At 36.6% G+C, this 13,587-nt stretch overlaps 1 protein-coding gene and 1 long non-coding RNA gene across 3 annotated transcripts; one reads left to right on the forward strand and one right to left on the reverse strand.

Annotated features, from left to right (window-relative positions):
- Positions 1-299: 299 nt before the first annotated feature.
- On the forward strand, positions 300-5,120 carry LOC139092823 (glutathione S-transferase 1-1-like). Its single transcript, XM_070643360.1, has 4 exons — positions 300-332; positions 404-463; positions 601-648; positions 4,127-5,120. Exons 2-4 carry the CDS (start codon positions 422-424, stop codon positions 4,709-4,711), a joined length of 675 nt encoding a protein of 224 aa, XP_070499461.1. The 5' UTR covers positions 300-332; positions 404-421; the 3' UTR covers positions 4,712-5,120.
- Positions 5,116-7,286, reverse strand: LOC139092824 (uncharacterized). 2 transcript variants are annotated; one of them, XR_011544629.1, is made up of 3 exons: positions 7,037-7,283; positions 6,751-6,830; positions 5,116-5,557 (listed from the first exon to the last, which is right to left on the reverse strand). It is a non-coding gene; the product is annotated as an uncharacterized lncRNA (long non-coding RNA). The 2 variants fall into 2 exon arrangements; XR_011544628.1 differs by having other exon boundaries at positions 6,751-7,286.
- Positions 7,287-13,587: the final 6,301 nt, after the last annotated feature.

The raw sequence follows: 13,587 nt of genomic DNA on the forward strand, positions 1-13,587 counted from the left end.
GACCAGCGATAAAGCCAGCTTTAGTCACTATCTGAGAGAGATAATATTGCACAATTGATACCTCAGTGGACAAAAATACGTTAGAACTAGTCATCAACTGGACATTATCTTGCCATCAACTAGTTATAGCGTATTTTTGTCTACTCGGAAATTGTACAAGCAAAGTAAATAAGAAAAAAAGCTCAAAGAACATTCGATATTCGAAAACAAGAATAATGTCATTATTGGGTATGGATATACAAACAAGTGTGAGAAACTATAATAAAGGCTTACGTTCTAAAGCTATTTCTTGTAGCTTACAATTTTTTAGTTGTCATCGTACATTAAAGCTTGTAAGTCCATAAAAAAAGCAAAGGTAAAAAAGGATTATAAAAAAGTTTTTTTGTGATTGTATATCCACCAGAATTACACAAAATAAAGGATGAGTCCCTTGAAGTTATATTATTCACCGATTTCGACGCCTGTAAGTTTTTAGACAATAAAAATAAAAAAGTTCTCCTTTTTTTGTTCATCCTCTTAGGAAAATTTGCAATTTAAATAATTTTAAACTTTTCTTTCTTTAACGTCTTTTTCTGTTCCTTTTTTTTATTCTCATAAAAGTCTCGTGCTGTCTTGATGGCAATCCGTAACATGAACGTTGATGTTGAGGTAATTTTAATGTTGATTAATTATTTCTTGTTCCTTTAAGTTTGGCAGATTGTGCTTCTCTCCTTTTTTTGGTGTTCCTTCACCTCCCGTCCCACACTTCCTCATCTTTTACATCACTTTTATCTCGAATTAAATTACATTTGGAGGGAAAAGAGATCTCATAGAGTGATGTATAAAGCCTTAAACAATTTACAACATCAGAAAGAGAATTTTCTTCAATGAAGCACTTCCAAAAAAAGAGCAAATTCCTTTTTCACATAAAATGAATGAGTTGTGAGAATGGCTGGAAGTCTTAAAGCTTTAAGCGCACATTCATTTATTAAATTTTTGTGGTCTTTTTGGTGGTTTCTTTAGAATTTTCTTTGAAATATGTTGGAAATTTTGTCTGAAAATATTTTTATTGGAGGATTTAAGTACATTTTTGTGCTTAGGGAAATCAAAGTATTAAGACAGGGTTGATCAATCTTTTTTGAGTTATGGAACACTTTTGAAAAATTGCAGCACATCTGAGCTTATTCTACGGCACATCATGTGTCGTGATACACTGTTTGGACAATAATGCGCTTATCCTTTCACTGCACCAGTGCTTCTAAAACTGTCTCTATGATCTGTGACACATTAATGAAGCCTTCTGGTTTTCGCAAAATGAATGAGGACACAAAAAAATTACTCTAGATATCCTGAGTGGCACATGTGAAGAAGGGTCCGCTTAGAATCTAAAGTTTGAAAATCACTGAACTATGCCTTTAACATTTAATTTAGAACCAAGCGACTAGCAAGTAATTGAAACTGCCAAGTTGTTGCTGTTGCAAAGTGGACACAATTGCTTTAGTCGACTAAACTTTAGTCGACTTTAGCCGACTAAAGCCGACTAAAAATCATCCGGCCTTTTTCTCGATTAAATAATACCCTCCTACACCTACACTTGATGCATTCCCTAGAGTATAGTTTAGGTTAGGGTGAAGGATAGGTGTATACCTTGCATTGGGACAATTGTACACCAAGAAACCGACCGTCTAATTATCCAGTCCACTCTGCTACCTTGCCCCATATATCCAACATTTCACCATGTCTCTATCAATCCCACGTTCCGTCTCTCAAAATATAACAATTAAAAGCCAATTTAGAAAGTACCAAAAATTATTATTACACACCAGAGAGGTAACATCATCACGTAAGCAGGGCTCTTTAACTCAACAGTCATTAAAATCAATTGCGTTACTAATTTTTGTCTTCTTAAAAAAACATATTAATTATTTTTTTGAAATTACCGAGGCAAAAACTTCAATTCATTGCTGCGTAAACAAACATTTATTAATGGATTGTTCTTTGAGTATAGAATTGAAGTAGAGCTGGTTAGAAGAGTGGACTAGGGGTGGGGACGTTTACATGTTAGGTAATGGGGAAAAGTTGATTTTTTTGTACCCCATGCATCCATCTCTGGCTGGTTCTTTGGAATTGTTTGAGGTGTAAGGGAGAGAAAGGGAGATAGGGGAGGTGTGCATGGTAGGGGGTACATGGTGTGGGGTGCATGGTGTGGAGTGCATGATGTGAAGTGCATGGTGTGGGGTGCATGGTGTGGGCTGCATGGTGTGATGTGCATGGTGTGTGGTGCATGATGTGGGTTGCATGGTGTGGTGTGCATGGTGTGGAGTGCATGGTGTGGGATGCATGGTGTGGGGTGCATGGTGTTGCAGAAGTTACATAATAAGTGAACGACCCCCTATGAGTATACAAAACTAACATCCAAAAACTACTGTTCAATATCAAAATGTTTGTTCTCAAAACTTCGTTAATACTGCCTCAAACCCCCTTAATAGTTTAGTCAACTACTACCTTCGGTCTATTTTCCCATCCTGTCTATCCGCCTTTAATCAACAAGCAACCTTCAATAACAAATGAGTATCAAAAATTGAGTCAGGCAATATTCCCACACCAAAATCCATTCAAAAACTGAACTCGATTAAAACCAAATAATTTTAATCAATATCACTAAATAAAACCCGAAGCCTCATAAACTACCGTAAAATCCTTAAAATATACATTTCATAATGAAAGTTTACAATATTCCAATCATAATGTTTTGACATCATTTTACGGTTAAAACTACATCTTGCTACAGGTGTAGAAATTTGCGGTTTTGATGGTTTTTCAAGAGTTTTACAAAATCGTCTAATGTTTGTGGATGTAAAGCATAGCTGAACATAGAAACACGATTGTAAAAAAAGTAATTCACGATCATGATAATGAAACAATCGAAATAATAAGACAAAGGATAATTTGAGGCATCTTACAGTAAAATAAATCGACTTTTTGGATAGACTATGTCATTTATTTTACGAGGAAATGAAAATTTTTCGCTCCCTTTCCATTGTTCTCTCACGCACTTTTGTTTTTTTGGGGATTGATTTTAAGTGACGTCTTGATTTATTGACGTAAAAAATGGGAAATGGGTCGGAATTAGACGTTAGGGCAATTTTTCTAAAGAGGGTCCCCATAGACACTCTCTATTCTCTACCCCGATCTCTTCAGATGCTCAACACGACATTTCGTCATTATTCTTTTGACGTATTGTCGCATTATGCACTGTGCTGCTAGGGCAAATGAGAAAAAGACACACAAAACGAGGGATGACAATCTATCCTCGAACCTTCTTAGATGCTCTCTTGACCCTCACGTCTTGACTAATTACCAAACGACTACATTTTGAATTGTGCTGCTAGGGCAAATGATAAAGAGGCGCACGGCGCGAGGGGTGTCAACCTATACCTCCCACTTTCTTAGAAACTCCATTGACTCTCACGTCCTACCGTCATTATGTCACCAAACCAACAGTAAATTGCGCTACTAAGGTATATGGCAAAAAGATGCACGATTGGATGGAGGGTAGTTGGGAGGGGACACAGTCTGTCCTTTCGCTCTTTGAAAACGCCCCTGAATCTGCCCCTGCCTCTCATGTCTTGCTATGTGCATATCTAAACATCATTGTGGCTCTATCGCGAAAACAACATTACGATGTTAGGGCAAATGACAAAAAGACGCACAGAGAGGGATTGTTGGGAGGGGTGACTACCTATCCCTTAATCCCCTGGATTTGCCCCTGACTCTCTTGTCTTACTACAATCACGGATCTCTAGACATAATTGCGGCTTCATCACAAAAACTACATTGTGCTTCTCGGGTAAATGACAAAAGGATATTCGCATGCCTTAAAATCCAAAACATCAATCAGACCTCACTTACAAACGTCCCCATTTCCTTGTCACAAAAGATAAAGCCACACCAAAAAATCGATAAAAGTAGAAAAAAAAAAATCAACAAAAAGTTTTTTCCTAATTAAACTTTTATGGCTTACAATAATAATTAATTGCCTCTAAGGCAAGGAAATTCCCGTACTCGCATTTAAATAAATTTGTGTGTAATAAAAAAAGTATATCCAAGAAGAAAAATTAATTTATTTTTTTGTTGTTTCCAACAGGTTGTTACATTAAATCTTGGAACAGGCGAACATAAGTCAGCTGAATTTGCAAAAATAAATCCTCGCATGTGCGTTCCAACAATTGTCGATGACGATTTCGTTTTGTGTGAATCAAAAGCAATTTTAATGTATTTGCCACATAAAATGGGAATGTGTAAAGGACGTGCATTCTATCCGAAATGTGCACGTCAACGTGCTTTGGTACATCAGCGTCTACTTTTCGATTCCGTTGATTTCTATCCAAATATCAGTAACCTGGTTAATTTGTCGTTCAGCGATGAGCCAATTTTGACAGTCAAGCATAAAGCAGCAATTGTTGCAGCACTAAATGTCATGGAGACACAATTCTTAAATAATGGTGACTTTTTTGTTGGCAATAGTGCAACAATTGCTGATTTTGCATTCTGTTCATCTGTTGCTGCACTAATTGCAATTGGATTCAACATCAATGACGATTATCCGAAACTTTTGGAATGGTATGAACGGATGGGAACCCTCAAGGGATTTAATGAGCTTTCAGCTGGAGCTCAACAAACCGGAGCTATGGTTCGTAAGGGATTGAAGAATTCATTTGATGATTTGTAAATGAAATTAAGTACAAAGATGGTCATTTATGGCTGATGAAGACGCATTTTTGGGCTGTAGCTGTTGTCCATACCTAATCCGATCCTAAATGATTCCAATAATAGAGCTGCACGTAAGGTTTATGCAATTTTAAGTATAGCAAGTGAAGCAATCATGCACAGGTCTTAAGCACATTCTAAGCAGAGTTGGAAAACAGGAACCTGTCACTGGCAAAAACCGTACAATTCCTTGATAATTTGTATGGTTTTGTAGGAAAAACCATACACGAAATTAAGAAATTGTAAGGTTTTTGCCTGTGACAGGTCAACTCTGTTTCAAAGTCAGATGGACAGACAGACAAACAATGGACATCAACATAATTTCTGTAAAAAAATGCTCTCATGACAATTAAATAAAAATTAAGATTCAGTCAGAATTACAAACTAAGTTTTTTCATTTATTATTTTAAATGCTGATTCATCACAATATGGGATATACAGTCTATATATATAGCAACAAACATTTATCACATTATAAATTTTTAACCTAAAATCGCTCATATGGCACAATAATATTATCGTGATCCGGAATTGTCAGTCTAACGCCTGGTTGCATGGTCATTAAGGAATTAATAATCCATTGCTTCCCAAATTGAACACGTCTTTCCTCTATACTCTCTAATTTATATAATGACACCATTGCAACCCAACAGTAGCACTTGATAATGATAAAAATAATCAGTGGTATTGTCGAGAGAATGCACATGTTGACAGATTTGGCTGCGACTACCGGCAAAAGAATAATTAAAATTTCAATTCCAATGCCTTGATGGAAAAAATAAAACCACATGATGAACTTTGTTCGCTTCTGTAAATAATGAAAGGTTCATAAAATATTCAGTTATTCATTATGCGCGATATGGATTTTGTGATAAGACGTTAATTTTTATTTATTTATTTTTGATGGAGCTTCTCCAACTTTTATATGAATTAATGAGTTAATGTGTAATATATAGGCATTTGATACATTAAAAGAAGCATATCAAATAAATTGATAAACATTAAATTGAATTATATTGATTCATATGTGGAAGTACATGGTAAGTACCCGAGTAATACCCGACAAGGAGCAGTGATCAGGAGTATAGTGAGAAATTTTTTGATGGGGACCAAGACAGCGAAAAAGCAGCAGTGGCGTAGTGGTTAGAGTGTCGGTCTAACATTTTAACGACCCGGGTTCGATTACAGGTAAAGTAAAGTCGTATTCGGGTGCTTTTTCGCTGTTTCTAGAAGATATTCCATACGACATATGGTTCATGGCATTTCCAAACGTTTTCATCGTCACACTAGTGTGTAGTAATGCATAGGTTGTCCATCACTGCCCTAAGCCTTCGGTCTAAGAGTTCACTGCAATTCCAGTTCTGCTCCTATGGGATGCACCGATCATCCCTAATCTTCTGTGGCGCTTACAATACGATATACTTTATGTATTGTTTAAATTGAGTATCATTGATCTTAACAAAACTACTCGAACAGACAAGGAGCATGTTCATAAGTATACTATTGTGAGCATTGTCTGAATCCTTGTCATATCGATAACACTATATACATATAAGGATAAAGAAATCGGTCTCTGGTAGGAATCGAACCCACATACTCACAACAGAGTGACACAAATATAAAGGCTGTTGTTTAACCACTTGGACCACAGAGGTATTACTTTTGCACTGGCGTATTTGTCTATGTATGACACATATCGTGTCCCCTAGACTTCCACTGAGTATTCATGCCTGATCAATTATATTGAATGAGCACATTCAAGAACAACCTCATTTAGGTGATTATGCTCATTGTGTGTTAAGGTTGTCGGCAAATTACAATATAAAAGTATTTCTTCAAAGTATTGCACGAATGACCTTCCAACTGATAACAAAACAACAATTACTCAATATGCCTCTCGGGCAAACTCTGTTTACAGTCTAAGCAAAATTCCCCAAATTCAGCACTTTTTGCATGATGACTTCACATTAAGTTATGATGAAATGTGTAATTATAACTTACAATAATTAATCCACATGCTGATAACATGATTGCAACAGTCGAGAAAATGACAAGGAAATGTAAAAAAGCAGTATGAACTTCTGTAAAAAATAAAATGTTTTTTGAAGGTCACATAAATTGTTTTTCATTGTCGTACGCGAGGGACACAAAAAGTTTTTTCATTTTTGAAGCAACTGGTTGGAAATTTTTATGTTCCGAGAAGTTAAAGGCAGCACCACATGGATGATATGTGACTCAGATTGCAACTTTTTGACTTGTTTTTGCGTCACTTATGAAAAATATTTACCGATTGTTATGTCAAATGGAAGTACTATGAACTCTTCTTTACTACGATCATGCTTCATATTTGATCGTATTGCTGTTATTAGGAATATTAATATATTTTCAATTAAGTATATTGTCAATATCACATATCCGCCCGTTTTGAGATCAATTCCGAGAAAAGATTTCATATTTATAGTCTTTATCACTAGCTTTAATGTGAGGAGAAAACGATCGCGTCTGGTTTGTTTGCGAAAAATTTACTACTAAGTATATTAAATGCTGCTTTTTAAATGTATTATCAACATTATTGTAATTTCACACTGTCGTGAAATCATACAACGACATGAGCTTCTCACACTCTCATTGAATTATTTTTTTGCTACAATAAAAAGAATGAGCAAGTAATGTGATGAGTAATCTGCGCATTCGTTGTGGCTGCTTAACTGTGTCTTATTGATCTGTGGAGTTTGTTACTTATACATTTGATTTCATTTTGTAAACAAAGAAAAGGGGAAAATCAACTATATGAGTGAACAATCAACTAGAAGAGAGGAGAATTAACTGTAATAGGGACGAATCAACTGTAATAGGGGAGAATCAACTATACAAAGTGAAGAATCAACTATGTATCGTGAAGAATCAACTATTAAAGGGGAGCATCAACTTTAAAAATAGAATAATCAAACATAAAGGAGGGAATAAACTATAAAAGTTGAGAATCAAATTTCGTTGAGAAGGGGAAAATCAACTATGAGAGGTGAGATTTAAATGAAAGGGGAGAATCAACCATAAGAAGGAAGAAACAATTTTGAGAGGGCAGAATCAACTTTGAGAGGGTAAAATCAACTATAAAACGGAAGAATCATCTGTAATATGGGAGAATCAACTATGAAAAGAGAGAATCAACGGTTATAGGGAAGAATCAACTATGAAAAGAGATAATCAACTTTAATAGGGGAAAATCAACTATAAGAGGGAAGAATCAACTTTAAGAGTGAAGAGGTAACTATAAAAGAGGAGAATCAACTATAAGAAAAGAGAATCAGCTGTTTTAGGGGAGAATCAACTGTAATAAGGCATTCCAGCAATCGAAAAATTTAAATTCAGAATGACCGTTAGAAAACTTTAACGCATTTACTGAAGATTTTGTTCCAAAACTCACATTCATTTATAACAAAACATATTAATCATAATGAAAAACACATCTGCATCTTCATAGCAGTCATAAATAATCGATTCTCTTCTTCATTCTAATACATTCCAAAATTATTCATCATCAACCTTCAAAATTAATTTTTGCAATAAAAGTATAAAGTTTATTCGTTGCGCACGACTAAAAAGAAAACAAAGTGTCTATCACAAGCAGACGAAATAAACAAGATTGACGCTCCCAATTCAGAAATTCCAGCTAAAGAGAGAAGTGAAGTAAAAAATTTCATGGGATTCCCGCATTGCGTAATTGCTCACAATCATTTTTTTATGCTAGAACAATTTTTAGTTCCATGAAACGGTAGAGTAAATATGAAAAAAACACACGAGGACCTGGCAGATGCAAAACAAACTAGTATAGACGTGGTCACTCGTGACCGACGGTAGCGCATTTTTCCTGCGCAGAATCAGAACATTTATCATCTCTCGAAGAGAAAAAACAGACTGACGGACAGACTGACGGACAGACTGACGGACAGGCGGACGGACACGGACTGACGGACAGACTGACGGACAGACTGACGGACAGACTGACGGACAGACTGACGGACAGACTGACGGACAGACTGACGGACAGACTGACGGACAGACTGACGGACAGACTGACGGACAGACTGACGGACAGACTGACGGACAGACTGACGGACAGACGACGGACAGACTGACGGACAGACTGACGGACAGACTGACGGACAGACTGACGGACAGACTGACGGACAGACTGACGGACAGACTGACGGACTGACGGACAGACTGACGGACAGACTGACGGACAGACTGACGGACAGACTGACGGACAGACTGACGGACAGACTGACGGACAGACTGACGGACAGACTGACGGACAGACTGACGGACAGACTGACGGACAGACTGACGGACAGACTGACGGACAGACTGACGGACAGACTGACGGACAGACTGACGGACAGACTGACGGACAGACTGACGGACAGACTGACGGACAGACTGACGGACAGACTGACGGACAGACTGACGGACAGACTGACGGACAGACTGACGGACAGACTGACGGACAGACTGACGGACAGACAGACCTGTATGGAAAATGCCCTAAAAAATTTATAATGACTTTTTCAATTGGAAGCACCTCAACAAAAACTTTTTCTTTGTGTGGTTCTTTTACTGAATGGCTAAAAACTTTTACTACTCATTTGTAAATGAATCGCATTTTAATTAATTTTTACAAAAAAGTTTCTTTCCCTCATGGATAGCTGGTGTCTTTCAATGTCTGAAAATAAAGTTTATAAACACTCTTCATGTAAGTTTAAAAATTTTTGCATTTTAAAAATGCATGAATACGTGACTAAATGAAAACATTTTATATGGACAGCTGATGTCGTATTAAGAATCTCTTGAGTAGTAGCTTTTTGGAGATTGAACTTTGAAGGATTAAGTTACTTAGAATGAGTGTCTGATGAGATTTAATTTTTAAGAGATAATTCTCTTCTGTTTGAGTCTTTTATTGCTGTTTATTGCAGTATTGTCTTAACTGTGTGCCAATGTACTGGATATGTTATGAACCGCATGCAGTGTGCGTTTTTGGTCGATGCTTACCACAAAGTGTACCGTGGTACAACTAAGTTTGGACAATTCTTATCTATTACATTAGGTCTGAATTTTATACGTTTAAGGTGCGCAAAGCAGTACCTTACAGATCGTCTATGACTGGAAGCTTGCAATTTCTGTCAGCAGGTCTGCAGTTTTGGACGAATTCTATTATTGCCGTTACTAACTCACCTTGCCCTGGAGCCGATTTCATTACCCTGCAGGAAGATTCACGCTACTCTAGATCCGGATTATCAGTCGTTGCAACGCCATGAGTCTTTGGGTTACACATCCAAGTATTTGGTACACAAGAAGTCGTAAGTGCTGTAGATGTGAGAAGATCTCATGCCAACTGAGAATAAAGTGTGTTATTTAGCATGAAAATTGCCTGATGGAATTTCAACGAAAGAATAAGATTCACGCAAGATTTGCCAAAAAGTTGTTAATGCAAAGAAAATTTCAAAGATAACTTTGATCAAAAATCCTCATTTAAAGAAATCAAAAACAAAAAAGTCTTAAATAATGACAAAAAAACTGCAAACAAAAGGAAGTCTTCATTCTAAATCAACCGCAGTGACAACATCCCCCAAAAGAATAAATGAGGTCGAAAAACTTCTTTATTTAACAAAATCAACTCCAAAAATTTCCATTATATCTCAATCTCGTTCCTTAAATACAATCGAGAACAATGAAAGTATCCTTTTCATTACCTCGCACAGCGAGACCGACACTTCTTAACAATAATAATCTTAATGTTTATCTTTGAAACTGTTGAATGGAAAAAGAAAAATATTCCATTTAAAGTATAATCTCATTTTTCTTCGTTATCCTCCGACGTCATAGTAGTCGAGTCCTGCTTTAATAATAAAAATTATTTTCATATTATTAATAGGTGGGAGCAGAGTTGTGATTTATTGATTTTCGATCAAAGGCATTGACTATAGAAAGGTAAACAAATTTGCCTTGTTCTAGACAGTGTCAGACTAGGCTGTATCTTTGACTGCGCAGTGTTTTTGATTACGCAGTGTCTTTGAGTAGGCAGTGCCTTGAACTACGCAGTGCTTTTGACTCTGTAGTGTCTTTGGCTACGCAGTTTGAATTGATTTCAGTGTTTTGATTAGGCAGTATTTTGGACTTCGCTGTGTTTTTGACTACGTAGTGTTTTTGACTACGCAGTGTTTTGAATACGTAGTATTTTGACTACGCAATGTTTTTGACTACGCAGTGTCCTTGAATAGGTAGTGTCTTTGGCTACGCAGTGGCTTTGACAAGACAGTGTCTTTGACTACGCAGTTTTTTTGACTACGCAGTGTCTTTGACTACGCAGTGTTTTTGACTACGCAGTGTTTTTGACTACGCAGTGGGTTTTGCCTAGGTATTGCCTATGACTACGCAGTGAATTTGCCTAGGTAATGCCTTTAACTAGGTAGCGTCTTTGCCTAGGTATTGTCCTTGACTAGGCAGTGCCTTTGCCTAGGTAATAGCCTTTTCATTAGATAATGTCTAGATGAAGGCAAAGAAACCATAATTCTAGTACGTACTTTTCCAAAGCCACCTGCCTCACAACTCTGCATGTGAGAATTCTGAACGGAAGAGAGATTTTTAGTGAATAGCTTGCGACTGATTAAGTCTTAAGACAAGATTTATTATTCTCAAATTATTTTCCTTTAATGCGCAACAAGTTCCACCCGATGATTCATTGACGGAAATGTGAAAAAAGCTATAGATTGAAGCAATTTAATTCCATTGAATGATGGTACGGTACGTGAATAAGTGGCTAGAAAAGGAAAACACAACATTAGTTTTCAATGACATTTTACTGTCACCTGAACATCAGATCTTGAAGTGTCAATTACTTCTTCATCTTTCATTTTCAATTTCTTATTCCTTCTTTTGACTGACACTAATTGAAATTTACGTCTTAATGTATGGATGTGTGTATATATGTATGTAATATTTCATGGGGAATTACCGCACAGTTAGTCATGGAATTTTTTACTGTATTGCATGCTGTTTTGCGTGTTGACTTTTGAGCCACTTGAATTTTGTGGAAAATTTCTATGTAATGTAATATCAATTGAAATGTCGCAAAAGGCAATTTCGGATTTACCACAACAAAAAAATAAATGTTTTCATTTTCAGGGGTGCAGCTAGGAAGTCATTCGAGTTGGTTCTTGTCATTTTGAGCTGATATAGTTTGTTGGTGGCAAAAGAACACGAGGAAGGTCCAAGAATTCATGGATGTCGATAGAAATAACTTTGCATTTGGTGTCGGTAATTGGCAGACGGAAGCTAGCAATAGAGTCAGCTTTAAGAGAAGTCTAAGGGAGGTCATGAAACTTACAAAGTAAGTAAAGTATGGTTACGATTACGTTTGAATCATAAGTATGCTGATGCAGCAGTACAAGTTGATCTGTAGGAGACAATCCTCAGGTGTGCCTAAAGAAGCATCGATAATTGGACTCAACAGCGTTGCTTATTGACTTACAGGAGCACGATATAATTGAGGAATGTTTTTACATTTGCCTTCCACGGCACGAATCTTCGGTACAATTCTTAAAGGAAAGCAGTTCAAATTTTGTGCCACGACACACTTTGTTGGTAAGGCTCATATTGGCTGGACATGTTATTAGAAGACCTGCAGAAGCTCCACTAAATAAGGACTTTAAATCATACTTTGTGGATGGTAAGAGAGCTCGTGGTAGACCGGTGGATCCAGTTCACTCCCAGACCATTAAAATGAGATCTAGTAGGATCTATATAACTTCCAGACACATAAAAACAAGATCCAGGTGGATCCAGTTCACTTCCAGACCTTTAAAATAAGATCCAGTACGATCCATATAACTTACAGAAGTGAACTGGATGACAGTTGATCTGAACGGCCAGCGAAGTAAGTAAATATGTAATACAGGAGAGGTATTCTCTTATTAAGAACTGCAGACTATACAGGTCTCACTGATCACAGTTACTATTCTAGCTTTAAGTGCTGAAGATTAATAGACACACTATGAACATTATTGTAGCACATTTAAGGATCATCTTCATCTCTAAATTGCCAAGATAAACAAAACAAGTTAAGCAATCCCTTCCTTCGACACGTGGAACTTGCCATATAAAAAATCTCTCCCCTGAGTACCCACATGTTAACTTTGTCGAAGTCGACAGAACATTTATCTTGAAGTTGAGCCATTTACATTGTCATTTATGATGAATTTCCATGTCATATACTCTTCATCTAGCACAAGTAATTTCATTTCCCGTTCGTATGAGTTCCTGTTCTTTACGTCTATTGCTCATGCTTAATGAATTTCCAATATAGGCATGACGACTTTTTGAGCAAATTTGAATTGCCAGTCAGTTCCTGCATTTTAAATTTTTGTGGTATTTCTTTATCTAATTTGTGTCATTTCCATAGACACAAAAAAGGTAAAGACACTCGGGATGTCTAAAAATAGACATTTTTGAACCCTTTTAATGCTTGTTTGTCTACACACTTTTTGGTACCTAAATCATAATAAGGACAATAAAAAATTTTTAATTGCTTGGCGTCGGCATTTACATTCCAATGCATAATTCCTTTATGTGCTGTTGTCGTGAGCTCTGCTTAAGTCTTAATGAGTTTTCAATTTTCTCTTTCTGCTTCTTTCCAGCATAAAAAAAGAGGAACTTTACAAAAAGTAATTACGGAATGCTGCATGCAACGTTTTTCTCATTTACTTACCCTACCGATTACATGTAATGTGTCAATGACCTAACGTTCGAACAGTAGCTAAAGTTTGGCAATAAACTTTT

The sequence above is a fragment of the Chironomus tepperi genome, unplaced genomic scaffold (assembly GCF_022539635.2).
Source record: "Chironomus tepperi strain 1889 unplaced genomic scaffold, CSIRO-AGI_Ctep_v1 contig_309, whole genome shotgun sequence".
NCBI classification, from domain to species: Eukaryota; Metazoa; Arthropoda; class Insecta; order Diptera; family Chironomidae; genus Chironomus; species Chironomus tepperi.